Here is a 12,057-nt window from a genome sequence, read left to right as displayed (position 1 = left end):
AGCACTTTCTAGTTTCCAGAAAGGAAACCAATAAAGCAATAATTATTGAAATACTGAAAGTAAGAATAACACTACTTCTTGAAAAAGGAATATAAAAATTAACTGAAATACCTGTAATCCAACTCGAATACGTTTTGTAAGTGCTCCTTCTGGAAAGACAGCCTGGACTTGTGGTACCACTGTGCTGCTCAAAATCCCGCCCTCTGGACCAATCAAATTACTGTCCTGTTTGATCCGTGAGACCACCGCAAAGTACTGTGGGAAGTCCCGGGTGATTATGCGGCAAATACGCTTCCTCTCCAGCTCTTCTGGAGGGTCCAGGTCTGATGATACAGGACAATGCCATATAATTATTGTGAGATATAGAATAAGAAATTAAAATAGTTTGTAGGTCAGATAAAAGTCAACCACAAGCTTAAACAATGAGCAATTTATGGAAATCTGAGAAGATGAGAAGTAAATAGATTATACTCCATGTTGAATGTCATTACATTCTTGTCCAAAAAGCAGAACTTAATTTCATAATTCTACTAGGTATGAAACGGTTACCAGTTTCACGATAAACCACGATAAAATTCCCCAGCATAAGTATTACCGTGTCACATTTAATTATCATTAAATCCATGAGCAATTATCGTGATTTTGGAAAACTGCCGGTAAATGCTGTCCACGCACCCAGCATGAGTCTGACACAGGCGAAACATGCAAAATTGTTGTTTTTTGCTTGTGAATACAGTGAAAAAAGGCAGTGACAGCACTCGGGAGATTGTTTTGTAATTTTAGTGTAAACATCTGCAGATTAGATTTGTTTACATATTTTGTGTTGTAATTTTAGTATCAACACCTGCACATTGGATTTGTTTACCTATGGTTGTATTATTTTATTATGTTGTATGCACATGTACATTATGTACATGCACATTGCTTTACTTGTTTTTATATGCACAATTAGGGTTGTGTTCATTAAAACCTGCACTGGGGAAACGTTTACCTTTCATAGCTACATGGTGCCAACTTTAATGTTAATGTTATTATGTATATGCTGCTAATTTTACTTGTTGTTTGTTGATTTTCAAATATAAAACCTGTTTAAATGATTTCAGTGAGTGTATCAGTACTTTTTGTACATTTTCAGAACATTTTAACAATACTGTGATAATACAGATAACCGTGATATTTTTGGTCACAATAATTGTGATGTGAAATTTTCATACTGTTACATCTCTAAATTCTACCTTCAGATCCACAAAATTTTATTGATACAGAAAATGCTAGCATTGTATTTCATCCTTCCTGACCAACAAGGTTAGTTGACAACCACCCAGATAATGTATGCACTGTCAAAAGGAACCAACACATCTTCAGAGTAACTGAAAAGGTATTTGGCAATAACTTTCACAATCAGGACGCTTAGTTGGGAGATGTTAACGTTGTAGAACCTGGGAAAATTGTACAGTGATATGCGCACAAGAAGTTATCCAGATGACTCTTACTGCCCCTGGTTGTTAGGAGGCATAAAATAGAACTGAATTGTTGATGGCAGAAGCCCACCTTCATCCATGCCATTAAGGATTTGATTGAGCTCCTCCTCTGTATATTCACACTGATGCTCTTTCCAGCTTTCTCCTGTCTCACTGCGCAGGATCACCAGCTCTCTCTCCTTCCCCCTCAGAGCAGCAAAATGTGGAATCTCCACAATCACTGGTCTGAAAAATTACATGAAAATGTGTTTAATTAAAAATACATTCTTCAAAAGGGTCATTTGAGGATTACCGGTATTTTTATGTGTCAGTTATATGCCAGCTATATTTTACTTGGTTCAACATGTACTGAAACACAAGTTACACAAATGTCAAACTGAAGATATAACACACATGTAGCACACATACAGATAGAACTGGAGCTGAATGTAGTATGCAACATCCAGATGTTTTGGTGCTTACGTAAAAGCACACAGAACCATCTGAAGGCAGTCAAACAACAAAATAAGTATAGGTGACAAATGTGCAACTTTAATGGCACAGAGTGAACTTATGTGTATTTTGACACAGAATGACTACAATTACTATAACCATAGATATAAACATGTCAGATGCCTCATTAGCCTGAGCCTTTAAAACAGCTCATTTGTTTAAACTGGGCATTGTATGTCACATTAAATTTTCAGACAAATGCTTACACATTGTTATATGAATATAACAAGGTGTAACTTTTCATAAGTAATATAAGTGTTCATTTATGGGATGTTATGTGCGAATTAAAGCTGGGGTCACCTAGCTTCTTTTAATTGAGTTTATTAATTCATGAACATTTTTCAATTGCTTTCATTCTCATCTCTAATTTTGTTATTGCTAATATTCTTGTTGTATGAAATAAATGACTGCCTTGCATTCTTTACACTGATTTTTTTTTAATTGGGTGTGATAGATTTAAATGTACCTAAACAGTACAGAGTCTAAGAAGTATTTGTGGCAATCAGTAAATTAGGGTAGCCACACATCTCTCCAGACTTGTAATGGCTAGCAATCAAATCTAACTCTCCAATTTGGTGGATGTGAAGGCGTATTACTGTAGCTAGCAACAGCGGCTACTGCAGCATCTACTGTTTCTATATCTATGGCAACAACACAAACCATTTCAATGTATGTTTAAGAAGCCTGCCATGCTCTGCATGAACTCCCACTTTTCTGCAACAGGTTTAGACATAAATCATGATGCAAGGCCAAAAAAATGAAATGCAAAAAACATCAATGTGAACTCAAAAAAACACAGTAAACAACAAACTATCACACTCTACTATCAACACACACTAACTTGTGAATGAGGGAAAAGAATGTTAATAAAAGAAGGACAGAAAAAAAAGGGATACGGGACCGGCATCCATGGATTGTTTCATATGTGTCACTCCTACCCCAGGAATTTGGTCCCTGGTGGCCCCAGCTGAAGGATGCGGCTAACCAAACTCTCACCCTCATTCAGAGGGGGCGGGGCAGTAGGGAGATGGAGCTTACTGTCATCCAACAGCAGCGGAGGAAAAAGAGAGCACAAACAGTTTGGGGCTGAATTTCCCATCTTCAGTGACATTTTCTATCTAGGCCTCCCGAATTGTGGGTTAATTATAACCCCATTTCATAAAGCTGCTTCAAAAATGTTTTGAATTGTGTTCTTATTTGTTGAAAACAGAATCATAATTTATTGATAAGAACATGTTTCAGGGCCATATTCAGAGTTATGCCTGTGTAGTGAGTTAGTTACTGAAATTGTGCTCTTTGCTATTTGGACCTCAGACATAACTACAGACTTACGTGCTACTCTAACAGTTGTACTGTAGATGTGTGCACAGGTTTGCCATTTACCAAAACATTGGTGTGTATCAGTTTATGTATGTATGTTCTGAACTATAACTTAAATGATTTGTTCTTGTGTAATGTAGATTTGAATGAGGAGTGGTACTATGTACAGTGCCACTGTCTGACAATTATTAACCATAATATTTCACTCTGAAACATAATTTTGGACAGTCTTATTAATTTTAGACAATGCATATCTTGAGGGCTGAATTTTATATAGAATGCTGATTCTTACATTAATATTTGGAACTCCACCTACTTAAATGTTCTATATTTATAGCAAATGGCTACTTGGTCAGCTTATACATTCAACCATGGGCATGTTATCTTTAACGAAGTGCACAATTCCCCAAAATGTTGGCATTTTTATTACTGCCTGAGCTTGATATTTATATATTAGTCTATTTCCAGCTCATTGTGCAAAAATAGGATGTGCTCTGTCAAATGCTGTTTAAAGACCTGCAACCAATCGATGTATATGGAACACATGCCTAAATTAAGAAATTTGCGGTAATTGTGTGATTATCACAACTAGGACCATTTCTGTGTCTTTATTGTTATACTGATATTACATATCAGCCTTATTAAAGACTTATTCAAAATATATTAGACTAATATATTAGAATATATTTGTATTAGACATTTATTAGACATTGCTTTTATGATATTTCATATTGTAATTGACAGCAAACAGGGTAAAAAATGCAATATGCTTTCTCAAGTTTATTTCTGGCTTAATGGAAAGTGTTTGTTTTAAGTAAGTAATCCAGACACAACTGAAAACCCCCTGTACCAAGAGCTCTATGCAATCTGGCAACCTCAAATGTTTCAACTGCACATAGGTAATTTTAATTATCTGAATGGACCTCTCAGAAATTTACCTGCAAAAAAAACCCCCCAAAAACATGTACTGTACATTTTGGTGTCACTCTTGGGCTAATTTAAGATGCCAACTCTGAATACATCCTTAAAACAGCTTCTACTGGCATTTAGTCAACCACAATAAACATATCAAATCAATCATGGATTGTTTTTATTAGTGGGGAGTTTTGCTTTGCAAAATGGATAATCAAGCCTTGGAGTTTTCCTTATGGCAAGCTGTGAAGCAAACAAAAGTCTTGAGTGTTACTGCAAATGTGTCTGATTAAGCGCAGATAAGAAATACAAGCTTTCTTAATGGAGGCAAAGGAGAGGTAAGTCTTTGAAATTTATGCAAAAACAAGAAAAAGCCATTGTATATAATGTTATATAGTTAGATTGTACAGATGTTCAGCCCTTGAGTATTACATAAACCATTCAGAATCAATCGACTGTTTTTATTTAGTGATGAGGTTTTCAGGTGATCATCAGCCTTTGGATAGGTTTTCGTCATCTCACTTATTTCATGTCACTGTTCCTGTAAAATCAGAAGCGCTTACCCAAGAAATTGAGCACCAGAGGGTCCAACCTCAATAATTCGGCTAGCTAACCCATCTCCTTCAACCATCGGGGGCATGGTTGCTAAGCGATGTCGTTTCACTAGGCGACAGGTTACTCGTGTTGGAGCGCTGCACTTCCTCGGGGGGATGATGATGCGCAGGCCATTATGGCGGCACCCTCGCATGGCACCACCTCGGGCATCCACCATAAAACTGACAAGAAAGCTGCAAATGAGGCAAGCATCTATGTCAGCATAAACAATCTGTATAAATATATCAGTGCATGCTTTTATTCTTAAAGTGAAATTATTTGAAACTTTTACATGCAAAGACACACCAAAGAGGAAGCTAAATATGGTAGGGCAAACCTGTGTGCACAACACACACACACACACACACACACACACAATGAAATACCACACTCAACAGTAGAAACATTCCCTGGCATGCTTGAAATATATGGGACTGGCACACTGTCAGGATTCACAAGGGCAGAGCATTCTGATGAGTGTAAATTTAGGGAAAGCAGGACAGTTATAGTGAGGTAGAGAAGGATAATAATGTAATGGTGTGACAACATCTTGAAAGGTGAATGGGTTGTAAAGCATTCAATACAGGTACTGGAAATGCTATGTAGTGTATTTCTATGTTGGTACTCCTATTATCCACACTATTATTGTGTATATAAGCCCAAATACATAAAAGATGCTTTACAGATTAACCAAATGTACACAAGTGCACAATAATATTGAATACTTTATAATATTTAACTTGATAGAGATAGTTAATTGAAAGCGTACAAAATAGCTAGGGTTGAACATCATTAATGATAAAACAGGTAACAGATGTGTTAGTGAGTTTCAGGTGTAATGCACGCTTTAATAAAATGATAAATACATACACTGCCATAAATGTGAGATTTTAACCTGCAGTGCTTTGGGCAGATAATAATGAGTTAAACACCATATCCATCTTAGGCATTAACAGGTCACAGCAGACACTGTAAATAGGTTTCTGTGTTTTAATTTGGGATTGAGACAGCAGACAGACAAAACTGAGACAACAGAGTTTTCTGTATGGGTTGCACAATGCAAGAGACAAGGGGTCAAAGGTCATATGTCAAAATGCAGCCAGTCACCTGCTGCTGTCATGTTCATGGCACGGAGAGGAATGGCTGGAGAGAGAACAAAATACCCATCAGAATATGAGAGAGAGAGAGAGAGAGAGGGAGAGAGACAGAGAGAGAGATGGAGAAGCAGAGAAGCTTATAAAGAGCAACCAAAAGCCAAAGTGGAGAAATAAGGAAACCAAGATCTTTTGTAACTGGGAAATTCATAAAATCTAGATGAAATTTTCCCACAATGTAAACACCTTAAATCAGGGGTATCCAATCTTATCTGCAAAGGGCCAGTCTAGGTGCACGTTTTCATTCCAATCAAGTAGGAGCCAAAACCTGCACCCATGCTGGCCCTTTCTGGGTAAGATTGGACACCCCTGCTTTAAGGTGTTTACATTTTGTGGAAAATGTGGGAAATAAAAGCTGAAATTCTAAACTCTCTTCTCATATTCATCTTTTGATCTCAAACCCAAATGTCTTCAGGCTACAGCAAAAATAAATGAAATGGCCTTGCCATTCCAATCATTTAGGAGGGGACTGTAGATGTTATGTGAACAGAGAGCTACTGGTAGACAAGCAGAACACCCTTTTGTAGTCTACACTGACTCATCTCAAGACAAGCCCAATGGGCCACGCTTCTTTACCAGTTTGTCATATTGTCTAGATTCCCAGAATGTCAAAGCAGCTGCAATATCACACGTGAACAGCAGACCCAAACTCCACCACAATCAACACAATATTACAATGTTTCATCGCACTTATAAGCTGGGATGTCAACAGCCATATTGCCTAGGCCTTTTCGCCATCACTCTGCTTATGTTAAAAGCCCTCCAAAGAAGAGCTATCTCCATTTTAATCTTAGTGATGCTACTATAATCTGAGCTCATAGCTCTACTGTCACTGGTTTAAAGTCACTGGATTAAATCCTACAGGTTTAAAGACCAAAGTATTGGTGGGAAACAATGCTCCAAGTCATACAAAGGTTGGTAAGTCATGCACCAGTTCCACGATGCCCACAGTGGTAGACTTTATCACAGATCTGCCGTCTTCTCAAGATCAGGCCACCATAATAGTGGGGATAGTCCCTTCAGCTCATTCTCCTTCCTGTATTACCCACAACAGCTAAACTTGTTTTACATTTTTGGATATTTGATATCCCAGAGTATATTGTATCAGACAGCAAATCACAATTCACATCTCAACTATGCAAGGGATTTATGTAATAACTGGTTGGTATCTGTTTGTTTGGCCAATGGCCATCAACCCCAAGCTAAGACACTGAAAGAGCCAATCAAGGTTTGAATATTCGAAACCTTCTGCAATGATTGCCATTGAATGCCCAGAACTCCATATGCCATTCAACCACCAGGCTCACATTTCCATTGCTTACTGGGCTACCAACTACCTCTGTATGGAAGGCCACACTCACAAACGAATATCACACTGTTGCCAGATAATATCAAAAAAGAACACTGACAGTTAAGTTAAGCAGTTCAGTGAAACATTCATTAACAGACATTGATCTGAAACTCCCATGTAAGAACCAGGTGACTTCAGAACTTTCAAAAAAGAACTCATAGCCCATTGCACTGGCATATTCACAGTAAATAAACAAACCAATGATGTACACTACAAGCTATAATCGCCAAGCATATCTCCAAGCATCCATGTTTTCCTTCACAAGCCTTTCAATCTTGTTCCACTAGATGATGTTAAGTACCACAATTATTGGGAGATTTACAGCCCAGAGGAGCACTGCAGGGTTCCCGCAAGCGGGGTATAGGACGAAGAGAGTTTCACTCACTCCGTTTTTTGATATGGTACTGTTAATTTAGTAGTACGGCACCAGGCCTACTAACAGAACAGACAAATTAGATTATCTATCTACAATGCAATCTAGTGATTAGATATATTACATGTCTATTAGCCAAGACATTTGCTAGACATTGATAATAATGGTGCTAAGTCCTCTTTTATGCAGTTCAGTCATTTTGAATTCTGTATAGTAACAATCAATGAACAAGTCACAATCACATTTTCAGGCATTAGAGTGTGTGTGTCTATATGCCATACCCAGATTGACCAGCACTGGAGGAGAGTGCAATATTGTCCAGGTTTTCCGTTTCCCAATTCAGTCTAAATGGATCCTTCTCATTAGCAAGGGATGACATCTGGACACAGTTAGGTGAAGATGATATATGAACTCCAGTTAACACTCTAAAAATCATAACTAAATTATTTTCAAGAAAACACAATAGTGGACCTCACAAGGCTTTAAAGGATCTTTTATGATAATCCCTCAGACTGAATGCTTTTAAGTTTTTCAAGTGACAATAAACAATGTGCATATACAGTAATGTCCTGTTGCAAAGTAACTGTGTGACTTTGTAACTGTGTGACTTTACCTGGTAACTGTGGACTGTATCATCCATCATACCATCATGCTTTGGTGAGTGATATCCATAACGATTAGACATGTAGGACCTGTCCATACTGAAATGACAAAGAACAACCAATGAGCAAAGGATTCTAGCAAATGCTAACAATGCCAAGCTTAAAATTTCAAAATTATTGCCCTCATACCTTTGGAACCGACTATGTGAGCATTAGAAGAATCAAAAGCATTAGAAGTTAGTAGGAATTGTCTATTATAGAATCTATTAAAAAGACATGTGAGTCAACAAGCAGTGCTGTTTTCAGTAGGAATACTAAAGCACTGAAAAGTGCAACTAAATGTAGTACTATATATATATATATATATATATATATATATATATATATATATATATATATATATATATGAGCTGCTGAACATTAATAACATTAATATATGCTATAATATTTGTTATACATGTATAACATTAATATATGCACATACTAATGTTTTATTTGTCATCTTGCAATTAATTCACTTAGACAGTAGTGTACAGTGCTGTGAGAAAAAAAAACAGATTTCTTCTGTTTTTGTGTATATCTCATACTGAATTCTTTCAGAAATTAAAACAAAATATAAGATAAAAACAAAGGCAACCTGAATAAACACAAAATGCAGTTTTTAAATGATAATATTAATTATTGCAGCAAAAAAGTTATCCAATACCAACTGGGCCTGTGTGAAAATGCATTTGTCCCCATAGTTACTAATTCCCCAAAGCTATGAATGCATTAGGCATTCATAATGGGGTTCAGGTCTTATCCAGTAACACACTGTTACGCCACCGCCGGCAGATAGCACTGCGGCGCGGTTTCTAAGTGGACACGTGACTCTTGTTTTGGTTTCGTTCTCTTCCTGTTTAGACATTGGCTGACGTGCGAGGGTGTAGCTTGATTTGAGCCAGGTGTCTGTGTTTAGTTTGATTGTGTTGGTTATTTAAACTCCTCGTGTGGCTGCGCACTTCGCGCAGTATTATCGTCGATGTTCGAAGTGATAGAGAGCTGTGTTAACTGTGTAGCATGTATGTGTAGCATGTATGTGTAGCATGTATGTGTAGCATGCTAGCGGTCTCATTCCCGTGTTCTGTTCTCGAGTGATGCCTAGACTATAGTCCCATGTTTACTCCAGTTAATCTTATTCAGTATAGACCGCGCTCCCTGTGTTTGTTTGTTCGTTTGTTTATTAATAAAGACAGTGCTCCTGTGCTTACTTCCTGCCAACTGTCCTGTATCGTTACACACACTATGGCAAAATGTAAAGAAGTTCCAGAAATGATGTGGAAGAAGGTGATTGAAATACATCAGTCTGGGAAGAGTTGCAAAGCTATTTGAAAGGCTCTGGGACTCCAAAGAACCACAGTGAGAGCCATTATCTCCAAATGGAAAAACTCAGCACAGTAGTGAACCTTCCCAGAAGTGGCCGACCTTCCAAAATTCCTCCAGGTGTACAGCAGCGACTCATCCAGGAAGTCACAAACAGAGCCAAGGACAACATCAAAGGAACTACAGGTCTCTCTTGCATCAATAAAGATCACTGTTCATGACTCCTCTATCAGAAAGACACTGGGCAAAAATTGCATACATGGAAGAGCGAGAAGAAAACCACTGCTAACCCAGAAGAATATTAAGGCTTAAACCTTTTGGGAGAATGCTCTGTGGATTGAAGAGTCGAAAGTGGAACCATTTGGAAGAAAGGGGTCCTGTTACATCTGGTGTAAACCAAACACAGAGTTTCACAAAAAGATCATACCTACAGTCAAGCATGGTGGGGGAAGTGTGATGGTGTGGGGATGCTTTGCTGTTTCAGGGCCTGCGCGACTTGCAATAATTGAAGGAAACATGAATTCTGGTCTCTACCAGAAAATCCTAAAGGAGAATGTCCGGTCTTCAGTCCATAAATGCAACTGGATTATGCAGCAAGACAATGATCCAAAACCTAGGAGTCCTAGTCCTAGAAGTAAGTGAAAGACTGATCTCCAGTTGTCGGAAGCATTTGGTTGCAGTTATTGCTGCTAAAGGTGGCACAACCAGAATTTAATGTTAAGGGGGCAATTGGTTTTTCACATTGTATTGTGTTTTTACACAGGTTGCCTTTGTTTAATGTCGTATTTCATTTTCAGATCTAAAAGTATTTAGTATGAGATATATACAAAAACAGAAGAAATCAGGATGGGCAAATACTTTCTATTAATATTTCTATGATGCATGTGGCACCTTTCGGATTGGCTGCCTTCTAGACTGAACCTCAGGTAATTCATTCCATCCAAGTATTGACCAGGCAGAGAGTCATCTCCTAACTCCCTCAAGTCCTCCGCTCTCAGATATTCTCCTCCATCACCTGTCATAGTGTCCTCACCTGTGACACAGACACAGACATGTGAGAAGCCATTACCTGAAGGTCCTCAAAAATAAAAGTATGAAATATTATTAGATATTTTAACGTCTAGCTAACATAACTAAAACACATACATATCAAGGTATACTCATTGTAAACAACACACGATATGCAATGCACCATACACACACACACAAAAACAAAAGGTACGTGTTCTTAAAATAGGGGTTGCTCCCTCTATAGTTTATCATTAATGTACTGACATTCAGCAACACATAACTGAAAGGACACATTCTTTCTGGCATTAAGAAATGTTCTACATGGCGCACGGTTTCAACAGCTCAGTGCTGACACCATCAGTAAAAATAATAATGCACCATTGCTCCTGTCCAGGTCTGACCAGCAGGGATAGGATTTCTAGGACTGGCAAAAAGCAGTAGGGAATACAGACAGTAAATATCAAACATACTGAAGCCTGAGAGTGGACTTCTGCTGTCAAAAGCATAGTGGCTACCTACAGGGTAGAACAAGAATGGATATTTATAAGAGAATAACTGTATTCTAGTATAAGGCACCCACTGGAGAGATAAGTGTCTAAAATAGTAGTTTGGCATTGAATAAGATTGTTTCAGTTTTATCCTCAAATGGCACAAAAATATATCCATTACAAATGTTCAACTTATCTAAAACAACTGACATGCCTGCAACCAGGATCTAAATAAAACAACTTAAACTTGAAATAAGTGTTGATACTGTATATAACAAAAAAGAAGCTTGTAGCCTAATCCAAGTCAGCTAACATTACTGCAACTAGTAACCAATTTGGTGTCACACCTACAGTAGTCTAAATAAAATAAAATAAAAACAATTGAGGTTGCATTTTACAAACCACCCATTTCCTGCATAAACGGTCACATTTATATATTTTGTCGCATATTCTCATACATGTATGTATATCATAGTTATGTCAGATGGTGGCCTGTAGTATGTGCATTGCATATACAGTGCTGTGAAAAAGTATTTGCCCCCATCCTGAGAAGGTTCGGGGAAGGTTCACTACTGTGCCGAGTTTTTCTATTTGGAGATAATGGCTCTCACTTTAGTCCTTCAGAGTCCCAGAGCCTTTGAAATAGCTTTGTAACCCTTCACAGACTGATGTATTTCAATCACCTTCTTCCACATCATTGCTAGCATAGTGTGTTACTGGGTAAGACCTTTTAACCAAATTCATGCTGTTGAAAAAGTTCTATTTAAGTGTTGATTTGATTAAACAGGGTTTGCAGTAATCAGGCCTGGTTGTGTCTAGTCCAGCTGAACCCCATTATGAATGCAGTTTCATTCAGATTTGGGGTATTAGTAACAATGGGGCAAATACATTTTCACACAGGCCCAGTTGATATTGGA

The 12,057-nt window shown here is 37.8% G+C and overlaps 1 protein-coding gene across 4 annotated transcripts in view; it reads right to left on the bottom strand.

The window, feature by feature from the left end:
- The window catches only part of ank2b (ankyrin 2b, neuronal), a 167,221-nt gene that overhangs the window by 34,433 nt on the left and 120,731 nt on the right, over nt 1-12,057 (bottom strand). For 2 of the 4 annotated variants that reach the window (XM_053628777.1, XM_053628776.1), the window contains exons 23-29: nt 10,533-10,674; nt 8,291-8,378; nt 7,959-8,056; nt 5,907-5,942; nt 4,769-4,993; nt 1,552-1,706; nt 112-323 (exon numbers count right to left, since the gene is read on the bottom strand). In XM_053628777.1, the coding sequence (XP_053484752.1) occupies nt 112-323; nt 1,552-1,706; nt 4,769-4,993; nt 5,907-5,942; nt 7,959-8,056; nt 8,291-8,378; nt 10,533-10,674 (956 nt within the window). Of the gene's footprint in view, nt 1-111; nt 324-1,551; nt 1,707-2,911; nt 3,011-4,768; nt 4,994-5,906; nt 5,943-7,958; nt 8,057-8,290; nt 8,379-10,532; nt 10,675-12,057 lie in introns of all 4 variants that reach the window. The other 2 variants (XM_053628779.1, XM_053628778.1) reach the window with 2 other exon arrangements.

The sequence above is a fragment of the Ictalurus furcatus genome, chromosome 7 (genome assembly GCF_023375685.1).
Source record: "Ictalurus furcatus strain D&B chromosome 7, Billie_1.0, whole genome shotgun sequence".
NCBI classification, from domain to species: domain Eukaryota; kingdom Metazoa; phylum Chordata; class Actinopteri; order Siluriformes; family Ictaluridae; genus Ictalurus; species Ictalurus furcatus.
This window is presented reverse-complemented; position numbering and strand designations above follow the sequence as displayed.